The sequence below is a fragment of the Argopecten irradians genome, chromosome 2 (genome assembly GCF_041381155.1).
Source record: "Argopecten irradians isolate NY chromosome 2, Ai_NY, whole genome shotgun sequence".
Taxonomy (NCBI): domain Eukaryota; kingdom Metazoa; phylum Mollusca; class Bivalvia; order Pectinida; family Pectinidae; genus Argopecten; species Argopecten irradians.
Window position 1 is genome coordinate 18,847,232 of NC_091135.1, and position 24,442 is coordinate 18,871,673.

Here is a 24,442-nt window from a genome sequence, read left to right on the forward strand (position 1 = left end):
GGCAGTAGCTGTATGCGACTCAGCTGATTTTCCTAACAGCATGTTCATAAATTCTGTTAGTGTTAAATTGATTTTGTGATAAGGTGTAACCCAATAGAAGTTTGTGTAGGGGCATGTTGTCTGTCATGTTGTCATTATACAAAAAACCTACAGAGAGAAACGCTTGTCTAGGGCTTTAGGTTGTTAAGTAGCTTTTACTGATGTTGAGTGTGGTGGTGGCTCTGGAAGCTCTCCCTGGTATCATGTGTCTTACTTAGAGCTCTGGTAACTTGTATACCCATTCCAGTCTTGACCTGGGGCATCATATATGATTTAACCCTATTGCACTGATAACTCTTGTGGTCAGAATCCATACATATAAGTTGAAATGACAACTCCCACACTGAAAGAAACTGAAGTATACTTGCTTAAATTAAAGGCACAAAAATACTGCAACATACAAAAATAAAATCATGCTGCTATATTAGATAATGACAAAATTAAAGACAAATTTGACTTTTTCATAATTACAGGAGAGAAAAACTACCAAAACCACAGGTGTTCCAAAAATAATATAAGTGTCTTGAGCTTCAACAATTCATTGAAATAATATAAATGATTAAAAGTATGGTAAAAATTGCAATAGCTATTGCAATAATTTTGCAATTTAAGAATAACTTTGAAACTAACTCAACACTCGTATTTTCATAGTTTAATATTCTAGGTTAAGAATTGTTGAAGGTACAGGCCGGGTCCCATGAAATAAGGAGGAGATTGTGGAGACTTATAGAATGGTACTCAAATATATATATGGGATACTTCATGTTGCATGGTGTTTACAAAAAGGATCAGACATATGTTTGAATAGCTAGGTAGAAGTACACAATCCTCCATGTATCTGACTGACACAGTATCGTTGCTATATGAGGTATTATGGCTGTGGTTCTAGACCATGATTGGAGAGTGACCTTCTGTAATGAAATACTAACAAGCTTTGAACTGGCCCATAAATTCCCTATAATAACTGGCCAATGTAATGTCAAATAACAGAGGCAGATAGAAGCAATATGGCATGGTTAGGGCAAATTTAAGCTGGAACTAAGAGGCTTTGTCTTGTTCTATAGACCTCACCTGAGTCGATCGTTAAGGCCTTCAATACAGGTGAAAATGGCACATGACCATAAAGCTTGTCTATAAACTACTACCGACCTATAGAACATGGTAAACATGTGATACCATCCTACTGGTGTGATATGGTCATTAATAATGAATTCCATCAGATAAACACACAAATTCCAGAGCAGAAAGAAAACTATTTTTCAAACAATTACATTTCATGAAAATATATTGCAGAGAAATTGTTTAAGTGACAAGGAATTGGATACATTTATTACCTTCCTGCAACTACATGTTTTGTCTTCCAAAGTTCTTGGTTCCTACCTTATTAAATAATACCTTCATGCTAACACATATAGACTACAAAGTGATTATTTATGTTACTTAAATTCAGTTTATACAATACATGGTATAAATACAAAACTATGGCAAATCTCTAGTAAATGTGGAATTGCTGTTGTGATTTTACATGACATATTGTTCTGTCTTTATATTGTCAACTTCACCACTGTACCAGCATTCTTTCTCTTATATAGGTAGTATGAACACTTTGTGGTGAAGATGTGGCAGTTTCCTCAGAAATCTTTTAATTCAATAAGGAATTGTAAGCAGATGTTTGGTGCCCTCCAGTCCTATCACAACCAGTAGCTCGTCTGATCAATAGAATACTGATATATATATAGCCACTGCCTGCGAGGAAGTCACATCCAGGATGATGAATATTAAAGCAACAATCAGAAATTTTGATAAGCTTTATATATATACATTGTTCTTTGGTGATTTTCTAAAAATATTGTTCTTTGACTGTGTTGATTTTCTAAAAAAAAAATTAAGATAAATATTCATGGATTGGCTTATCAATGTTGGTTTTAAAACAGAAAACAGGTTCTGCATGAACTCAAAGTTTTTATTTTAATTTTCTAAATGTCTTTAAGATTATGAATCTCCTGGATGTCAGAATTTTCAATTGCCTTATTGGAATGGTAATTAGATGAATTATTTTAATTGGAGATGAGCCCTTTAATTGTTTATGACATTCATAGGTTTGGAACACTCCTTAGAAGCAGATCAACATGCTAAGTCAATGATACTGAAAGTGAGAATTAAATGCTGCTTTTCTGAAATTTCAGATTTCCTCAGAATTTCATAAATTAATTTTGTATACCATTTCACATATGGCATTACCTATAACATTATATTTTATTGATATTCTTTCTTGTTTAATAGAGTAGGATAATATCTATGTCAGATGAAATTGTTTACACACATTACCATTGGTTGTGTGTCAATAAAATATGTATTGGTCCTATGCCCGAATGCATTTAAACATTTACGAAAAAATTTAAATTCATGCTAAGGAAATGGAACACATCACTTTAAAGATTTTAATCCACTGATTAATACATATATATAGCTGCAGCTATATCTGAGCAGAGAAATACTGCCAGTATCTCAGAAACTCTTTTATTTAACAAGAAATATATATTGCGTAAAATTTGAAATCAATATTAAGCCAGAAGACACTGCAGTGCTGCTGCGGGTTCAGAGTGATTTATGGATGAAATTTAGGCCAGTTTGTCCTCATCTACAGATACTAGGATTAATCATGTACAGGTGGAAATAATTTCCAAATAGTTTCCGTTTTAATGTGAATGTGTAATGAACTAATTTCATTATTTTGTATTTGATCAGACTTGTATCATATTTGTGCCCTAACAGTGAGAAGTTTACATTTATGGCAGTAAGTCCCTGCTTTGTAATAAGCCCATGTTGGTGGTAGTATGTTGAGACACCTTAACCACTTAGCCATCGTTGCCTTCATTTCATAGACAACAGATTTGTCTTGGTGTAGAAACATTGTCAATACTTATAATTTGATTTGTTCCCATACAACTTTGAGATGTGGGATGCAGATCTCTGTTAATATGGATCTGGTATACGCAAGCAGAACTTCCTCAGTATTCAATTACATGCAGCACAGCCACACATCAAATCCAGTTAAGATGAAATGACCTTTGTTTTCTCTTACAAAATCCCTGTAATAAGCCAGGTGATGATAATGGTTAGTGAAGGGATGCTCTCTTCTTCTGACCATATATAGTTATACTGGGTGTGAGGAGAGGTGTAACCTAGTGTAAATCTGCTGTGTTTGCTTAGTCAGGTTTGTTTTAGGTTTAAATCTGATTTCATACTTTTCACTTTATAGGCAATATAATCAGTAAAAAACTAATTAAACAGACTTGCTTGCCTTTCAAATTTGATGGAACTGAGCTTAATTGGAAATCCTTGATAACTTGTTAACCTTGAGAGCATTAAACTAAATGTTATCGAAATCTGTGCATGGCCTTGATAAAATGTTAAAATGTTTCTTAGTGATTTGACATGTTTTGTTAATTAACATTGGGAGGGACAGAGTGACACCTTTTCATTTAAATAATATTTCTTAAATGCAGAAGATGTCATTTCAGATTAAAGTTGACTACATTTGGATGTGTCTCGGCCGACACTAGGTATTGGACATAAAACTTCTGAAATCACATATGGAATGATAGAATCATTCAATTCTGTGTTACAATCATGGTTACATGTCCTCTATTCTGTCTGAAAATTCCTTAGATTGATAAATAAAGAAAATGATTGAAAACCTGTAAAGGACCTTGTATCTGGTTATGCAATGCTCTGTAGTACACATGTATGGATTAAAATTAATTTGACACAGTTTGAACAATTGTGTTAATCTGATTATAACCGTAAAGCTGGTTCTTGATTCCCATTACTTTAATATTTCACAATCTCTAGATTAAGGAATGCAAATCAAAGTGTGAATTAAAACCTGTCATCATGGAAATAAAGAATCTGTATAGAAAAGCATTAATTAATGTGAGTTTACTGTAGACTATTATCAGATGGTTACAGCAGTGGAGACCACAAAGAAACTGGAGACAAAAGTCGGTCACATTGGCCCTGATTCTGAGCAGTGATTTTTATGGAGATCAATACCAGAGCTAGTCAATTTGCTGTTTGCAATTACAGAGTATAGTTTGAAACAAGCGTATAAATGTAGATAATTATCTGTGGTACTCTTGGGATGTTGGCTGGATATCTATGTAAACACTAGAGACCGTTGGAACCCTGATTTATTTCCCCACTATACACCAAATTAATGGTAGGCCACTCCCATATGTAGAGTTATTGTCATCAGGCTGTACTGACCTTATTATACCAATACATTTGACCCCTTATGGAGTTATTTGATGCCCAGAGGTATTAATCATATTCCTTTTAAGGTTCTCTTTGTATTTGTTTGACTCTGCCAATTTGATCTATTCATTTGAAGTTCATGCATGTAATGAAACTTGGACCATAATGAATTGTTAATGATACATTCACATTCATAACCATATGTATCTTGTAGCAGAAAACATTTTCAATCTTCAAAGTCACACCTCCAAGTGAAGGCGTTGATGTGAAGATGAAACACAGTACAGACATATAACAAATACTTCTTAATTGTCCTTCAGTTATACTGTCACTCTGACTTTAGTCCTAGGCAGAATAAAACAATAAATCAACATGTGAGAGGACATGCATCTTCAGAGATTCCTTTGTATGCTTTTGTTCTCTGGGTGATTCTGGCTTTTGTTCTCTGGGTGATTCTGGCAAATTTTCTTAAAATATTTTGTTTTTTTTTGTCCTTACAGAGAGCGGTTGCCTGGCGATGGGGAGGCCAGTTTGGAAGAGTTTGGTGATGATGATGATGATGGAATTGACTGTTTGGAAGACGATTATGTTGGGGGATCTGATGGTGAGAAAAACACTTTTCCTTTTCACTATAAACTTTCCTCACAAGATTTACCTTGATGTCTAATAATAAGTCAATCTAAATTTAATCAGCTCGTTCAATGTAACAGATAAATTTTTGAATGGTTTGTCAAAAAGATGATGTGTTGATATATTTCATTTTGAAGCAAGTAAAAAAGTTTGTCAAATGAGTGGCGTAGTAGTTGGCCTGTTCCATTAGTTTATATGTGTTATTTCAGGTGAATCAGATGGCTATTCCATCACCAGTAGTATTTCACGACAGTCGTCTGCAGCACGGTCTCGTGCGAGGTCGGCGCGGCGATCAGCTGCAAGAGCTGCCAGTTCCACAAGTGAAGACTCGCGACCACGCACTGCCAAAGCTTCAGCTTCTGCCGTCACCACCATTGAACAAGAGAAGGTCCTCCATCCTCCACTTCGGCGAAGTCTGTTCCCGAACATCCCGCCCACCATCAACTTTGTGGTAGAGGGTGAGAAAGGTAAGATCTGGACGACAAGGAAAATAATTAGGACCTGTCTGTATCTCTTCGTCCTGTAGTAATTACTGTCTGTCCCTCCACAATATATTCTTTAAGAGATTTTCTGGAAAACTGTTATGCCTGTTGTTTTGCAATTACATCTGAATGGTCATAGACTCCTAGCCTATGGAAGAAAAATTATTTTGCTAATAAAATCATGACATGTTGTCACTCTGAGTGTTCATTATATTCCTTAAATCCTTTATGTCTTTTGTTAATATTAAATTGTTAAATTACAGTGGAACAGTTGCCATGGGAATACAGAAAGTTACTCAAGTGGAGAATGAGCCCAATCACCCCTAACATCGTCAAACACACACTTGCTCGTGTAGGATTCCGCATCACAAAACGTAAGTTTGTACAGACAACAAAAAAGTGTATAGACTATAATCATATACTTTCTCTGAGGTATAAGTACTCTCAATGTGTACAAAAGACAGACATGTTCTTCTGTAAATGCGCTCTGTAAATGAACCTCATTCAGTATACCTGTTCCTCTAAAGTCTATATGTTGACATCTACAAGACAACACATAGATAGTCTTGGATTAGGGGTGGTTGATGTATTCCTATGAACATGTTGAGATATTTTAATAACCATGCAAATTATTTGATTACAGGAAACCATGACTGGTTAGGTTGCTGGGGTAAACACATGAAATCTCAGGGCTTTAAGGCAATACGGGAGTACCAGAAGGTATGTCAAGGTCATATTGATATTATAGCTCAAAGGTCAAGGCCATAAGGCAAGATTGTAAATGCAATTGGGTCAAGCCATCAAAAGGTTGAAGCAACAATATACTTGCATTACATTGTATTACATACATATTTTAGGTCAATGTCAAGGTTATAAGGTCATAAGTTCGCTCTGCTAGTAAAGCTGTTTTATGAGAGAAAGTTGTCTGATTTTGATTTTCATGAAATGATCATCTGCTATATTTACATTTACAAATGACCATATCAATATCTTTATTTGCTGCTTTCCTTTTGCAGTTGAACCATTTCCCAGGGTCATTTCAAATAGGTAGAAAGGATCGTCTTTGGAGAAATTTATCCAAGATGCAGTTGCATTGTGGTAAAAAAGAATATGGATTCTTCCCTCAGACATTTGTTCTGCCTTATGATAATAAACTATTGAAACGTGCATGGGAAGATGGTGGAAACAAACAGAAGTGGATTATCAAACCACCAGCTTCAGCACGAGGTATTGGTATCAAGGTCATTAGCAAATGGAACCAGATACCACGCAAACGGGCAGTCATCGTACAAAGGTACGTCTCTAATGCTTTTGTGGATATTGAACTTTTTGATAAAGTTTTTGTTGGTCTACTAAGGTTGATAGATTTATCAATCCTATGATTGTTAGCTTGCCTCTCAAAGAGAGGAGGCTTATAGTATCATTCTGGCGTCAGCATTGGAAATCCCAGGTTAAGGTTTTGGAAATGAAAACTATTATCTGTAGCAACTGACATTTATTTCTTCATTAATTTAGGATTATAAGTGTTGTTATGGGTATGAACTATCATTATAGGGAGGAAAATGCTTAATTTTGAGAATTACAAAAGGCCCAAAGGGCCAGTTTCACCAGGTTAAGGTTTTGGTGCAAGTGTTGAAAAACTGTTATCCATGACAAGTGACATTTGATTTCTTCATTAGTTCATGATAAGAAGTGTGGTGATGGATATGAACTATCATTTTAAGGAAGAAAATGTTGGATTTTGAGAATTTCAGGAGGCCCAATTGGTCAGAATCACCAGTTTAAGGTTGAAGTGTTGAAAATTGTTATCTGTAACAACTGATATTGATTTGGACATTGATATAGGTTCTTAAGTCTTGCTATTGGTAAGGACAAATATTTTAAGGATGAAACAATAGAGTAATTAGAATTTCAAGATGGCTAAGGTGCCAATTTGTATTTTATTTTACAATAGACATTGCTTTCTGCCTTAGTTTACATAGGTTATTAGGATTATATATGTTATGGATATAGGCATTCATTTTAGAGGTAAAACACGGGATTTTGAGAATTTCAATAGAGGCTCAATAGGCAAGCTTCTTCTTGTATAATAATTTCTTAGGTCTATAATGACTGCCAGAGGCGAGCTTTGCCTTTCTCAAACAGCTCTTGTTTATAATGCAATCAAAACTTCAACGCCTTTTCAAATTGTGTCCAACTTTGTTTTAAGGTATTGTTAGTGAATGTTACAGAATAAACAGCTGAATCTTGGTGATAAGAGCGGTACTTTTCAGAGTATGATTCTATTGGGATGATTCGTTCATAAATGTATAAATGTAAATTTGTAGACTCACTTGTGTAATAGGATTATCTGCCTTTAACAGGTATCTGGGTCGGCCATATTTGATCAATGACAGCAAGTTCGACATGAGAATCTACGTTTATGTAAGCAGCTATGACCCTCTACGAGTGTATGTGTTTGAGGATGGCCTCGCCAGATTTGCCTCATGCAAGTATGTGTTTTGTTTCAATCTTTTAAGAACCTTTCCTTCTTCTTTATAGTACTTTGTTTTATGTGAGAAATGATGCTGAAATCCTAATCAGTTTGCAAACTTTGAAGATCATCAATTATACAGAAAAATAGTTTAATTGACCATTTTTACTAGCATGAAATAAATCTATTCTTTTATTGTCCTGAAATCTGATGAAAACTTTTTCTTAAGATTTGATTATCTGTTGCCAGGTACTCGTCATCCATGAAAAATCTCAACAACAAATTCATGCATCTAACCAACTACAGCATTAACAAGAAAAATGATGATTACCAGGCCAATGGTGACGAAAAACTGTGTCAAGGTCACAAGTGGTAAGGTTCAATTGTCTTATGATTAGAATGTTAAGGTCAAAAGTGGTAAGGTTCAAGTCATGGTTAGAATGTCAAGGTCACAAATGCTAAGGTTCTATAGTCATAAGGTTAGATTGCCAAGGTCACAAGTGGTAAGGTTCAAAGGTCATGTGGTTAGAATTTCAAGGTCATAAATGACAATTAGGTTCAAACTCCATATACATTGACTGTTAAGTTCAAGAATAGTAATGCACAGAGGTCATGTTATTAGAAATGGAGTAATCGAAAAAAATGTTTGCATTATATGAAAAGACTAACATACACATAAAGTGTCCAATTGAAACAACAAAGCATTAAGGGAAAAGTTAGGCCTCTATAGTCTGTGATAGACGTGCTGTATTGTTGGACAGAAGTATGATTTATGCATCCATGACAAACAAATGAAAAACAACCTAAATCACCAATGTAGCACCTAACTGTAATTATATGGTATACAAACAGCTTGTTTATAAACCAAGGACATTTTCACAAAGGATAAGCTATTTTAAGACATGCTTGATTATTGCTTACATTAGAAACTCTTGTCACTGGCTCTTCGTTCATTGGCTGTAGTTTTTTTATTGACAACTTAAAGTCTAGACTAATTTTGTTTGTGATTGAATAAGTAAAATCCAATTACAGGAGTCGATAGAGCAGATCTCCTGGGCTGGCATTTATTGATAGCTGTAATATAAATAAAACACAGGAATTAAAAAAGTTCAGAAAGCAATAGATGTGGTCTCAATGCTTTCTAATGAAACATTCCTTTTCATCTAGTTAACTCTTAAATATCAAGGAGAATTGAAGGGGAAAAAACTTTTGTTGATCTGAAGTACCTGGTTATAAAAGGGAAAGGAGGATACACAACAAAGAAAAACTATTACATTATAATAGGAAAACTGGAGTTCACCTGAACAATCTAAGTTACTACATTCTAATAAAGGAACAGCTGCTATTGACTTAATTAACAATGGTGACCGAAGTGACATTGAAAACTTAGTGCATCTGATACTTCAAATTATTTATTTACCTAATTGAATATATTGAAACATTAGTTATTCCCTTTTGTTTATTCAAACACACAATGTAACATTTGAAGCCTAATTTATGGTCAAGATTTTACATTAAAACATTTGATACTTATTTATATGGTAAATTATGCTATAAATTTAATACATTTGAAACAGTTGATGCTTAATTATACATTGAAATATTTTATTTTATGTTGATTTATCAATTGAAACGTTCAGTACTTGATGTGATACTCTGTGGACAGTTGAAATGTTAGATATATTGAATTCTAATAATTAAATCCTTAGGATAGCTGAAGATTTTTTATTTAAAGTTTTACACTACGTATTCTGCAACAATGTACATAGATAATCAAATATATCTCACCATTTTGAATAGATAATTGATATGATGACATTATCGTGACTATTGAATTTCAAATGGGATTGAGGTATTGTTTAACTACATGATCTATTATCTTGACAAAATTTTGAATTTTACAGGGGACTGAAGGCGTTGTGGAACTACATGAAAAGACAAGGTGTTAACACTGCAGCCATCTGGGAAAACATCAAAGACCTAGTCATCAAAACAATAGTGTGGTAAGGCACGGACCCTCTCTAAATATTTCTTTGCTTACTTGCAATATTTGAAAACAAACTAAGAGATATTTTTATACAATGTCATGTTCTATGAAATTAGGAGGGGCATGTAGTGCCCAAGTCTGTCCTGTCACAGCCCTTCCAATCCTGTACTGTCCCAGTCCTTCCAATCCTGTCCTGTCTCAGCCCTTCCAATCCTGTTCTGGAACTTGTCCCGTCCAAGCCTTTCAATTCCTGTCCTGTCCCAGCCCTTCCAATCCTGTCCTGTACTAACCCTGTCCCAGCCCTTCGAATCCTGTCCTTTCCCAGCCATGGGGCCGCGGTGGCCGAGTGGTTAAGCTGTCCCGACATATTACCACAAGTCCTCCACCTCTGGATCGCAAGTTTGAATCCAATGTGGGCAAGTTGCCAGGTACTGACCACTGGCCGGTGGTTTTTCTTCGGGTACTCCGTCTTTCCTCCACCATCTCACCTGGCACATCGTCCTTAAATGACCCTGGCTGTTAATGCTGTCCTATTCCAACCCTTCCAATGCTGTCCTGTTCCAGCCCTTCCAATCCTGTTCGTCTTTGAAATACTGATATTTTATTTAGTAGTACTAATATATCTACCTACAATGACTAATATTTAAATATCCCAGCTAGCATTCATATCATAGAGAAGCTCTTAAAGCTTTTTAGCCAACCATCATCAGATGGTGGGCTATTCAAATCGCTTTTCGTCCGTGGTCCATGGTCCGTCTGTCCTTCCGTTCATTTCTTGTTACAACAATATCTCAGAAAGGGCTGAAGGGATCTCTCTCAAATTTCATATGCAGGTTCCCCTAGGGCCTTAGTTGTGCATATGGCATTTTTGGATTGGGAATTGCCATCTTGTATTTTGATAGTTAAACTTTGTTACCGCTATTTCTCCATAAGAACTGATAAGATCTCTCTCAAATTTCATATTTAGGTTCCCCTGGGACCTTAGTTGTGCATATTGAATTTTGGGACAGATTGGTCAACAAGATGGCCGCCAGGCAGCCATGTTTGATTTTGATAGTTAACATTTGTTTCTGCTATTTCTACGAATGTAGGGATCTCTCTCAAATTTCATATGAACTGGTAGGTTTCCTTAGGGTCCTAGATGTGCATATTGCATAATGGGACCGATCCGTCAACAAGATGGCCGCCAGGCAGTCATCTTGGATTTTGATAGTTAAAGTTTGTTACCGCTATTTCTCCAAAAGGAATGAAGGGATCTCTTTCAGATTTCATGTGTAGGTTCCCCTAGGGCCCTAGTTGTGCATATTGCATTGTGGGACCAATTGGTGAACACGATGACTGTCAGGTCGCCATCTCAGTTTTGACAATTATGTTTGATAGTGTTATAATATATCTCAGAAAGCACTGAAAGGATTTTTTTTTTCAAATTTCATTTAAAGTAAAAGTTTGAAAAGCAGAGAAAAGATCCTCTGTCCATTGTCAGATGTAGACCATTCTTTGTTGAGCTCCAAGATCCCTCTGGGATCTCTTGTTAAAAGTGAAACTTTACATAAAATGTTATATAGTATCGACTTCATTTTGTGTATACCCTGGTTTTTTTTTCAGTGCTGACTCTCCAATCAACAGTATGATCAAGGCCAATGTTCGAAGCCGTTACTGTATACACGAGCTGTTCGGGTTTGACATTCTGCTGGACGAGAACCTAAAACCATGGATTTTAGAGGTCAACATTTCTCCAAGGTCAGGGTCAACCTCTAAGTAAAAATTGTAAGAGTGCATCCTGGATATTCCAGAGGTTTCTTAATGCGTTGGCCATCTACTAAAACAGTCAAGCTCTGACTGAAAATGGCTTGCTATTTTGGGAAAAGGACCCTGAGCAAAAATTGGGAAAATATTATCGGTGTTTTTAAAAAATTGGGAAATTATCATCATCATTTTAATTTAAGTCTGACTCAAAATATTCATTAACTATTGAGTCAGTGTTCAGTAATAAAAAAATGATGAATTTATCATTTTAATTATTTTTGATGCTGTATGTAATTTATATTGCATGTTAAAGATATTCCACCGCTGACAAACAGTATTTTTTCTCTATCAAAAAAAAAAGAGCAGATGAACTAGTATTTTTTGTACAGTTACAAAAGTTGCTTTCTGTACACCATTACCGCCATTAAAAAGTTTGAGCTTCTTCTTTTATTTTAAGATAAAAATATGAAAATAATTAATTGCATTCCAAAAAATATCTTTGGCACTATGTCATATCGAATGAAGTACTGATAGTGCATGCACCAAAAGCAAAATAAATTATTTTCTATATTATTTTTTGTGATAATTAGACATATCCATACACGATAAAACACAAATTATAGTTCAAATGATGAGTATTGTTTATGCTCTGTCGACGATGTCCAGAGCGTTCAAAATAAAATACTTGGAACGTACAAATGTAACTGATCAATGCAGAGATTATGGCAAAATGCAAGTACATGAGGCCTATGTAAATTGTCAAAGACATTTGAAAACGAAATATACTACATGTATACACAAACCACAATATATGGATTCAAACAAAATTTTATTTACAACTGATACTTAACAAATTGAATAGCAGACGAAACCTCTGGCTCATTCCTACTGTCACTTACCACACTGAAAGTGGGCCACGTGCCAAAAATACCAACTGACAGGACCCAAGATATTGTGCCTGAGGTGTTGATTAATTGGTGATTGCCATTTATAATCCTATTTTTATGTCTGGTTGATGTTTTGCGTCCGTACCCCAGTTAGTTTACCTGCGCTCTCGGCCAGCCGACTCACCTGTCATGGCCGCCATTTTTCGGGTGCGTTTGATTGCAAAGTCCAAAAAGTTGTGGGACTTCGCCACTGAAATCGGGACGCTTCCGCGAACGTAAACTATTAAGAAATGATGTTTCCCATGTGAAATGGGCTTGTACAGGACATTAGATATTAATAACCGTTACCGGAGGTATATTGAGACATCATTTGCGGTTTTAACTTAATGCTATGATTGGGAAAATAGTGACTGAATTTGGGAAAATACAGTGCTATTTTTCAATTGGGAATGGGTCCGTTTACCGGACCCTATAAAGGCCTGGCAAAAACCCTAAAACAGTCAAGCTCTGACTGAAAATGGCTTAGCTATAATCCCAGCCAAAAAGGCAAAAGCAACTAGATAAATACAATTAGTTCGCTATGACCTAGAACTCTTTCATGCCTCACCTGGGTAGAAAATGTTGGTATGTCATTGAGAGTAGTCCTAGCATCACTGCTATTGTTCTGTAAATCATTTTATGTTCGATTACCTTCACAGTTTACATTCCAACTCTCAACTGGACATCAACATAAAAGGCCAAATGATCAGAGACCTGTTCAACATCGCTGGTTACCGCATCCCAGAGAAACACGATGTGGTTGTCCATAACAACCAGATGACTACCACAGCCGACTTCAGTAATCACAATCCATCTAACGACTATTGTATGGACAAGCGATTGTTTGCCCAGAACCACTCGCCGGACGAGAGGAGCAAGCATGCCTACTATAGTCAGAGACATCAGGACGAGGTATAGCTGTGATTATTTGAAATCAAATGAAAGTTGTTTGTACCTTTTATGTAAGGAGTTTTGTGATCAACACCTTCAATCATCAAAGATGAAAAAAAAAAAATTGTTCTGTTTCCTACATTTTACAAACTTTGGAAAATTTAGTTTGAAGAATAATATTGACACATAATTGAGATCGTTTTGGCTGGCTTGTCAATGAGTTCTTTTTTTTCCTGAACTTTCAGCAAGTTTTGCAGACAATTTTAGATGTATTGACACCCGACGACATACGAATACTGACAGAGAGCATTGACGAGGATAGTCGCAAAGGTTGCTTTCAGCGCGTATTTCCTACACCAAGTACACACAAGTATATGCATTTCTTTGAGACGCAACGTTACTACAACTTATTGTTGGATCAGTATGTACAGAGGTACAACAGAATGGAGCAAAAAGGTACTAAAAGTTAAAAGGAACTTTGTATGTGTTAGACACTAAATCTTATAGATTCTCTTGGATGCTTATTTTTGATAATTTTCAGATATTCTCAAACAGATATAAAAAGTGACATAACTTCAATTTCAGTTGATTTTGGGGATAGAATTCTAACTTGATGAGATTTTTTTTTAAAAATATGCATTTTATATTCAGATTAGACATTATTTTTCAACTGAAAATATTTTGTCAATATGAACATATTGAATATCTTGTTCAAGATATAATGTAATCAGGGGAGGTAATTAAGTGATCTCAAGTATTTCCTTTGACACAGCATGCAGTTGTTCTTGGCAAGTAAAAATGGTGAGAAACCTTTGATGTTTTGTAGGTATATCTCTGTTAGAGCTGTACTGTGATGAAGGCGTACACCTAGAAAACCCAACAGACAACCCATATCACCAAGTACGTATACATACAGGGCTATCTGCTGAGGATGATATATAATAATTGTGTTGGTCACATTACCACTCTTCTGTATAAAAATCTCAAAGTAATATTGGTAGAGAATTCGTAATATAATGTTAATTCTCTGCTACATCATGACGTTAGATTAGGGAAATTCTTCATAGCTAGATAAGACACTTCTTACTGGAAAACCTCAATTCACATTTGTACATATTATAGTCAGTATATGACGTCAATTTCATGCTTTATTATAATTTAGATATACATGTATTTGAATGGCAGATGGTAAGTATAAAGAGAGTAATCAACAGACATTTGTTTTTGAAGTGATTTTGAAATGACCGAAACTTGTTCTCTTTCAGTGGGCACCACCAACTTCAGGTTTGAACAGTTTCCGTGGTGAGCCGCGAATGCAGAGCGCACCACAACCCAAACATGACATTCGTGCTGCTATGCATGTGAGGTCTAGGTATGTGAAGTCAGAACCAGTATTCCTCGAGCTCTTTGTCATGAACTTCATGTACCTGTCACAGATACTCATGCCTTTCTCCTTTCCTCGTCAGGGTGTAACAGGGTCCTTAGCAGATGACACCTAGACAACAGTGTCCATAGCAGACGACACTTAGACAACAGTTTCCATAGCAAACAACAATTAGCCCATAGAGTTCATATATATATAGCTGACCATGTTAGGTCATATGGAGACAACCTTAGGTCAATGGGTCAATAGCAAACAACATGGTCCATAGCAAACAACATGATCCATATCAAACATCACAGTCCATAGCAAATAACACTAGCAAGCAATAGGGTTGATTGTAGATGACTTTTAGACAGAAGGCTTAGCTAGCTTCCATATCTGGAGAAAATTAATACAACCAAGACAATATCAAACGTTAATAGGGTTCATAGCAGACAACCATTACTAATGACATTTTACATATAAGTTAAAGGGCCCAATCTGATACAATACAGACTATTAAAATATATGGTCAGTTTATATCCAGCAAGCAACTGCTTTGTGACTTGAGAAGATGACACCATACTTTAAAAGTAAGCCTCGATTGTTTACACCTAATAACAGATTCTGATGTCAATCTTCTGTGACTTGTTTTGTATTCGTCTTCTTCATCATCATGGTAAAAGTGTTTTTTGACTGTATGAGTCTCACTTCAGATTTCCATTGATGGGATTCTGTGCCTTTTGTGGCACCTGTCTATATTACTGTAGATCCTTATACACCTTAACCAGTACAGGCTGAACAGGATGTCTGTAAATGTTAGATTTTATCTTATTATTAGAATGTTACGTTAAATATTATGTTTGGAAGGTACATTGGTCTTCTATTTATTTCTACCAAAAGTGACTAAATTACTCACCATGCTTATGAGCTGTACGGAGGCTGTGTAAGATACAGAGTAATATTGACAGAAAAAAATGCCAAAATATCAAATACCTCCCTGTTTCCATGGTAACTTGTTTAATTTTTTATGTACATACTTTTAATCCAATGCCAAAATCACTTTCCCAAATCAAACTTTGTCTTTTTATAGATATATACATTATGCTTGATGTTATGATTACAAATTATTTACAATTGTTGATTTGCCAAAATTTGATTTATATGTAGTGAAAATTTGTCTTATTACGAATCAATGTATAAAATTACCAAAATTTTCAAAACAATTCCTCACAACAATTCCGTGCATTTTTGGTTCTGTGACATTTTGATATTGTAGCTTGGTAGTAGTATTGTACAATATAGTGAGATTGATGTGTAGATATTTATTGAACCATAACTACATATTGTTTATATGATGTCACATGATGATGATATACTTGGGTAATGTTCATTTATGGTATACCTAGTACAGCTCCTTAAAATAATACATTCAGTATAGCTCCTTGGTACAGCATGTATTCAGCATAGCTCCTTGGTACAGTATGTTTGACTCAGTTATACAATATACTAGTATATCCAGCTCCTTGGAACAATGCGCGAGTCCAGCATAGCTTCTTCGTACAGTATACTCAGCATAGCTCTTTGATACATTATGTTCAGTATAGCTCCTTGATACAGTATGTTACCAACATAGCTTTTTGTTATATTTTATGTATCCAGCATAGCTCCTTGGTACTGTTTCTTTGTCTCAGTGATATAGTTTACAAGTATGTGCCCAGTATATGTATTTTACTCCTAGGAACAGTGTGAGTCCAGCATAACTTCTTTGTACAGAATATTCAGTATAGCTCCATGGAACAGTTTGTGTCCAGTATAGCTCCTTTGTACAGTATGTATCCAGCATAGTGCATTGAAACAGTATATATGTGTTCAGCACAGCTCTTTGATAGTACTTGGGTATTTAGTGTAAATATTTTATAGGTTGTACCCCAGATCTAGTGTTAACTGGGCAGAAATTTGTGTCACTGGAGGAGAGTAAGGCACCACGGCAAACAGGAAATAAAGCTTTATACCTGCTCTGGTCCACAGTATAATAATTTTATGGAGACATTTGTGAAAATGATTTGATGTATATCAGAGAAATAGTTAGTGTACAGTTGTTTTAGATAGGTTGCCCTACTACCACCTCTACAATGTGTAACCCATCTGTGATATTGGTAGCATTCAAGTCTCGGTTCTTTGTGTACAAATCTAAATGTTGACTAATAGTATACTGGAACTAAGTTGGTGTGTCAGATTCTACTTTGACCAGGTTTGGTAGTGACCATTTACTATTGTGTTTATTCTGTGGGAAAAATAATTGGATTCAGTCAACTTTCCAAGTAATCCAGAAAGCTTTAGATAATTTGCTTACACATCATTTTGTAAAACTGAAAAGCATAAAAAGTCAGCAAAATATGAGAAGTTGGAAACCTTGCTACATAGGTAGATAAAACTTACCTATCTTACAGCATCCCTCCAATGCTGCTGGCCCATTTGTACAAACGTGTATATATGTTCACTCAGTGTTGTCTTGTATGTTGTGATGTATGTTGTGTTGTGTATACAGGTACATATTGTTTTTGGGAAGTGCTTGTAACGAATTGAAGATGCAACTGTGTTTTTTTACAAATGAATGTTACAGATATTCTATTGAGCAATGAATGATGGTACTAAGCGTTAAAAGACCATGAATTTCATAATTGTTTTGATGTGTTAAAAAAAAAAATAAATAAAAAAATAAAAATCATGTAGTCAAACAAAATCTGTAGCATTCTGTGGTCTTTGATTGGTTAATCGGTGTTGTCATGTGATATGTACAGACTTGTAATTAGAACACAATATCCATATGTTGACCGTCCATGTTATATGTCACTGTCCTCTCCTCCTCAGGTCTGTTTGGGTAGTCGGGAGGGAACATGTTTATATATGTATGCATTATAGTGTAGTTTAGAATCCAATGAATGAAGACATACTTCAATTTGAGTACACCTTATTCGTAAGTGCAATCTTTATATGAAATACCCTATAATTCACACCAATATGGTTATGACTGCGAAAAAGACCAAACATAACTTGCAGTTTGAAAAAATTAATATTTGCAATTGCTATTCATTGCACATCTTTAGGTTATAATTAGGTTGTCATACTTTTACTCGCTGACCAAGTTTTGGTTGTATCTATAGGATCAGCTACTGGCATATCAGAGTCCTGTAGAGGATATGTAAATGAATATGAACATATTAAACCTAACATTTTCTGGTAGAAACACAAATTAGACAGTATCCCAGCCCTCAATTAGGTTGCTCTGATGAATGACCGACAAGCTTTGTGCAAGCCTGTTATGACAAATGATCACCAGATTTTTGTTTGTTATTGTGTTTTATTATGATTTGAAATGCATGATCTATATTGGATGTTTATGGTTTTGTTTTTCACTTTCCATGTAGTGTATCCACTTCACAATTGCCGAAAGTGTCTAAAAAGCCACCCAAAGCCCCTGCCGTGGCTATCCACAGCCATAGAACTGGCTCCCAGTCTAGTAGTGCTTCATCGATGACATCACCAGGAGAAACGACACCCGTTAAAAATTACGCAAATGTGGCCTCTTTATCAGCCACAAAGTCTAGGTGACTGGCAGTCCGTCTTCCCCCGCTCAAGGATCTCTTCAACGGTAATGTGCCCATGTTAAATTCCAAACGTTATCAACGTCATCATTCCACAAAGTCTGGACTCTCATCGCGTAGCTGTGAGTCCTCTCGCAAACAACCACCTCCAAAGAAAGTTGTCAAAAAGAAGACAAGCAAATCTGTGCAAATGGAACAGTTCTTTTCATGATCGTGAGAAATCATGTTGTCTAGTGCCAAATTTCAATGACAACTCTGACATTATTTTAAGTGGATATGTAACAAAGCTGGATTAAGTCCAAAGTATCTTTATGTTGGTAAGAAGCCTGATTATAGACAGACGTCACAATACATTAGGCTCTATGCCTGGGTGCTCATCATCATCCTCATTGAAGCATGTCATTTATTTATTTCATATCCATACCTCATGAACTTGATATATAAAATAAAGAAGTTCTGAGAAATTCGCTGTGATATTTCAAATCACTGATATCAATACATTCTATGGTTTATGAATAAAACAATTGTCCTGAATGATTCAAATAGATGTAAACCAGTAAAGATAAGAATATTCTTTTATGCAGATTTTAGAAACTTAATATAAATGCAATATCTTTACTAATGAACGAAAACTTTGAATTCTGATTCTTGTGATTTCTGTCTTTTTCTCCTGAAAAAATACAGGACTACCCTATTTGTTTAAATTTTGATGCTATATAAATCAATTTTATAATTATTTTGTAAAGGCAATCACAGAGAATTCCTCAGAATTTTACAATACCATACCTCATTTTGTTTATGTGTTTATTTTTGTAATAGCAGTGCCCTGGGATGGACATGGTTTATTGTTTACTCAGTCTGGACTGGTCAGGTTGTGCTACATGTCTGCATGCTTGAATCATATGATGACAAAATTCATCAAACTCAAAGTCAGTATGATTAGCTCTTTTACCATTGCTTGGGAATTTCTGGGAAAATTTTGAAATCCCATGTGAATATCAAACATAAAAATCAATGACTAAGAAGTAAAGAACATCTATTGATTAGCAAATTAAAGTATTGATGAATTTTATGACATGTGTTGATATAAGCATGACTGTTAAGAGAAAATTGCTATGATTTTTGCATGAAAATGCATGGTTGTAACCGATTTTGTTTGCACTTTGTTTATTGTTACAAACTGCGACCTGCAGTCCTAGAATGACCATAGCTGTTGATAGAGATGTAACCAGAAACCAAAGAAACTTTCACCTTAACTTGGGAACCATTTAATCCAAGTTATCAATGCTACATTCCACCAAATCGGACCAGTTCATGGCCTTCAGTTTTTAGGGGACCAACTTATCACCATTCCTAACAAAAGTTTTTTCTGTATATATTTTAAAGTCTTTTTCCAAAGTTGTGACATGCATTTGCATCTCTGATTAAACTATAAGAATAAAATGATATTTGTATCCAACATTCCATAAAAAATCTAATGCATTATCTTAGTTTACACATTTCATATCTAATAGTTTGGCTGATTAAAATTGTCTCTCTTCTCAAAATTTTAAATTTTAGAATTGAAATAAAGTATGAAGACAAGTATATTTCCATTCCAGGGTTGTCACTGTTAAGATTGGTGCTGAAATATTGCATTGCATCATCACGTTTAATATTTTGTTACGTTTTTATTAGTTCAAAGTTTATATTTTATCAACTCTATCTTTGACTAATACATATAGTACCTCAGTTGGAATCACATAGGCTTGGGTTGTGTAGCGGATGTATGGGGGATTACATAAGTGTTAGTTAGTATTATCCACACCAAACTAACAGTATAGGTTAAGGGTATTTCTATAATCTCAATTTTGTTTTATTTTCAATTGTAACTTCATATTTGGTACTTAAAGGTATTTGACTTTCTGGATTTTAATATATCAATATAAATGAACAAAACTCTTTAAAAATTACCAGGTTTTCAAATTTCCTGGTGCATATTTTGAAAGCATAAAGTTATCTGATAATTATTATTTCCAGTAAGTCAAACTTTGCTTTTAATTAAAACTTTTATGAATTTGAATAATGAAATATTACAATGTGAAATTGTTTTGATGTATTGTTGGTATTCTATCCAACCATTCTAGATTTGAGTTATCTCCCTTTCATCGAGATTGCAGTTATCAAGCACCTGTTGGATTTCAAAGATATTTTTTTTAATGATTAAGACTGTTTATTTGTAATTTATCCATTTGATAGTTTTTGCTTATTGTTTTAAGATCTGTGATAATAAACCTGACTTTATTATAAATACACAATGTCATGTTACCAAGTGTTTGTTAAGTGGTTATCTGATCTTGTGAGTGTACATTGTTATTTAAAGTACAATGGGTAACCATGAGGGAAGTACTTCATCATCAATTGATGATGCTTCCCTCATAAACATGTATTATAATGATTCTCACAGGAGTAATTGTAATGGAGTATGAAAATAAGTATTAGAGGTTGTTTTTTTTATTTTTTTTTTTTACAGTTTAATACCATGTATAAGTTAAATTGCTCCGAATGTTTCTCATGCAAAGGTAAACACTCTCTTCTTTGCTACTGTATTCATTCCTCAGTAAGCCCATATGTCTGGTTATAAAACCTATGATGAACTATTTCTGGAAGTTAGACCTGCATGCCTGGCAATAAGACCAGATGTCTGCCAATAAGACCATGTCTTAATGATAATCACAATTGATCTGAACTAATTGAGAGATATGTCCAGAAACCACAGGCTTATGTTGGAGTAAATACAGTTGTTAATTAACTTCTGATAGGACATGACAATATTGTACAAACAATTAGAATCTCAAGAGGCAACTGAAATTGTTATACAAATGATCAATACAGGGTCTTTAAAATTTAGAATCAAAAGAGTTTTAACAACTTACCTGAATGTCAGGAAAACATGAGAAACAAAAATGTACAGGGTATGAAGGTATGTAACAATTTGGTATTTAGAATGGGATTTATCTGAATGAAGGGCAATCCACTACCAAATCAAAACCAATGAAGAATTTTATAATACTTAAGCTTATTAAAATGCAGGGTCAAGCTATCAGATTTCTTAATACAATATTTTTTTCTCTATGGTTAGACATTATTTTATGAAACTTATATAATTATGTGTTATATCATGATATAGCTGTACCTATGGCTGTAAGGGAAGTTATTTACATGTACTTGCAAACCAGTGTCATTTCCAGTAATGGTGCAACTTTTATTTGTAGTCAAACTAAAATATATGTTTTATTATGTCGGAAGTTTAAGGCCTAAAATGATACTTTTTACTACATAGATAAAACTTCCTGAGAAATTAAAACAATATTCTGTTTGATTGAGTCTTTGATATTTCAAATTTTCAGAAAATTTTTTAACTTCATAGCTTAATATTTCCAAGTATAGTTGTTTAAAAAACATTGTAGACAACTGCCGTTGAGTTCTGTTTTCAAAGGTGCTACATGTTCTAATTTAATTTGTTCATGTTCATTTTTCCTAGAGACATATTTTGCATTTCATAATCATCATATTTCATGTCCGTGATGTATAAACTGTGATATTGTGCTTCCTGCCACCAATTTTATTTTCCATCAAAAATCCAACAGCATATTTTCGTTGAAGAAAAAGGGGCAAGACGGACTGAATTAGGAATTTTGTTTTATGAAGGTCATTGATCTTTTAATTTATCTTTGTTATTTATTTTAACAGATGTATTTTAATTTTTGTGAAACATTTTGTTATGATGTACAAGTGTTTATATAAAATTGTACCAAGATGTAGACCATTGTGTAGAGAAACATTTTAGTTCTATTTGATTCTTGCCATTGTGGTGCAAGTCTGTAGTATTTATCTTGTATTTTCATAGGATATTTGACCAAATGGTATAACTTTGTGCATATAGGTGTTCAGTTTGTATGTTTACGGTAATATAGGAAAATAAATATCTGTAGAGAAATATTAACTACTAAAAATTGAAATCACTATTAAAAATTAAGTTATTATAATATACCTTTCTATCTGGTGATACTAATTGATGAATATAGTCATGATTTACTTAGAAAATAAATAACAGACTGACTGTTACTAGGTATGTTAGGTACATGATATTCATATTATTGGAGTTTAATGGAAGCCAGAATAGAAATGGCCAGACATTTTATTTGGACCTCCCTTCTCGGTGAGATGGGCAAAGCATATATCCTGATGTAGATGAAAACCTTGTGGGTTCGATGTAGAAAATGCTATATAGAGAAAATGCTTTAATTGATTAAAATTTGATTTAGAGTTATGATTATTCATGAAGTAATATTAATATGCCATGCCATATTTGCCAAAAAGTTAAAGTAAAAATAATTAATGTGAATTGTCAAAATAATGAATTATGATAATTGAGTTGCTGAATCAAGCCATCACAGACAGATTAATCAGATGTGTATAAAATATATATAGAGGTTTATCAATTTCCTTGACATTCCAAAATGGAAGAGAAATGTAGTGGGCATACACCCCTTTTGTGTTAGAGTAGTGAGAAACTGACTGGACATTCCTCCAGACTTACTAGCTAGTCAGATCAGTGAAATCCTTTATTGGTTGTTGCTTGCCTTTATATTTACTGATTGCCTTGTTTTTCTGATAACTTATCAAGTACATGTCTACACTGCATTCTAATTTACAAGTCAAATCATGGCTTTGTGAAGAAAAAAATAATGCTGCAGGAACTGCAGGAACTGCTTGCTTTTGAATTGTTTTTAATTTTGTTCAGCTTTATAAACATCAATTAGCATTACAAGACTGATGAAACAGAGGTCTTAGTTTAGATTGATGTCCCTTTTAGGAAAACTCTGCAAAAAATTCCTGCAATCTGAAAGGAAATAGTTTGTGCTACAGTGTCTTGTATTATATCTGTAGTTTGAAAGTTATCTGCATAATTTGCTTTCAAGTTTGTGAAGCACATGAAGCATATACAAAATGCATTATGAGTTGAAAAAGATTAGCATAGCTGTAAACTTTGAATTATTATCAAGGACTATAGCTGCAGTATTTATCTAATGATAGGCCTGCATGTCTGGTAATCAGTCAACTTGATATTGCAATTCAGTAAATTTTACCTACAAATGATATTAAGTTCTCTTGCAATAAGTTAATGATCTAGATTTGAGTTGAAAAGTTTTGGCGCCTTGGCCATTCATAGAACAATACATTATCATAGTAAAATATACCAGAATATTTTTGATGATTGATTTGACAAAAAAATGTATAAGTGATATATCTTCAGCATTATTAAGATTATTGACTACCAAATAGTGAATGTGTAAGTTACTTAATCCTCCTTAAATACCAGCTACTTATCAATTAACTTAGAATTATTATATAATGGACGACAACACAGTGAATTATATATACATTGTATATAATCGTCAAGAAATGTCCGTCAATACAATTTGAAAGATTTAAGTTCAGAAGATGCCTTGATTTAAGAAAATTATTCTAAAATGCTGAACTGATAATTAAGAATGCTTTAAAGTCTTCATCTGAACAAAGGTTGTTAACAAAAGGGCCGTCCAGGGTTAAAGCTGGCCAGATTTTTATATTGTACGGGTTAGCTATAGGGTACCCATAGAAATGCATGCAACTTAAGATTAGATTGTAAAAGATGTAACATATAATTATAAAGTAGAACTTGGTTGGGATTATCTACAAATATTTACATAATTGTATTTAAATTAAGTATATTAATCCTCATTGGTCTACCCACATATTGTAGGTGTGGCCCAAATGTGATGACTACTCCTCATTGGTCAGTCCTGATGTTGTAGGTGTGATCATTGAAAGTAGTTACTTCTCATTGGTCAATCCTAGTGCCAATCACAGTATAAAATAAACGTTTGATTGTACACAAGCGTAAGGAGTTGTGTTGTTTTTCACTTCAAATTATGTATTTAAACTACAATTCTATATACATTTCAAAACTCAGTGCGCATATAATTTATACTGCTCATTGAATATGTGTTTCAAC

The 24,442-nt window shown here is 34.2% G+C and overlaps 1 protein-coding gene across 2 annotated transcripts in view; it reads left to right on the forward strand.

Annotated features, from left to right (window-relative positions):
* LOC138314709 (tubulin monoglutamylase TTLL4-like) overlaps positions 1-24,326 on the forward strand; it is a 52,998-nt gene extending 28,672 nt beyond the window's left edge. For both annotated transcript variants that reach the window (XM_069255191.1, XM_069255192.1), the window contains exons 3-16: positions 4,797-4,900; positions 5,136-5,393; positions 5,672-5,782; positions 6,052-6,128; positions 6,425-6,702; positions 7,772-7,900; positions 8,131-8,253; positions 9,786-9,884; positions 11,474-11,608; positions 13,200-13,452; positions 13,677-13,887; positions 14,258-14,331; positions 14,697-14,803; positions 18,226-24,326. In XM_069255191.1, the coding sequence (XP_069111292.1) occupies positions 4,797-4,900; positions 5,136-5,393; positions 5,672-5,782; positions 6,052-6,128; positions 6,425-6,702; positions 7,772-7,900; positions 8,131-8,253; positions 9,786-9,884; positions 11,474-11,608; positions 13,200-13,452; positions 13,677-13,887; positions 14,258-14,331; positions 14,697-14,803; positions 18,226-18,409 (2,143 nt within the window). In that variant the 3' untranslated portion in view covers positions 18,410-24,326. The remainder of the gene's footprint in view (positions 1-4,796; positions 4,901-5,135; positions 5,394-5,671; positions 5,783-6,051; positions 6,129-6,424; positions 6,703-7,771; positions 7,901-8,130; positions 8,254-9,785; positions 9,885-11,473; positions 11,609-13,199; positions 13,453-13,676; positions 13,888-14,257; positions 14,332-14,696; positions 14,804-18,225) is intronic.
* The last annotated feature ends 116 nt before the right edge of the window (positions 24,327-24,442 follow it).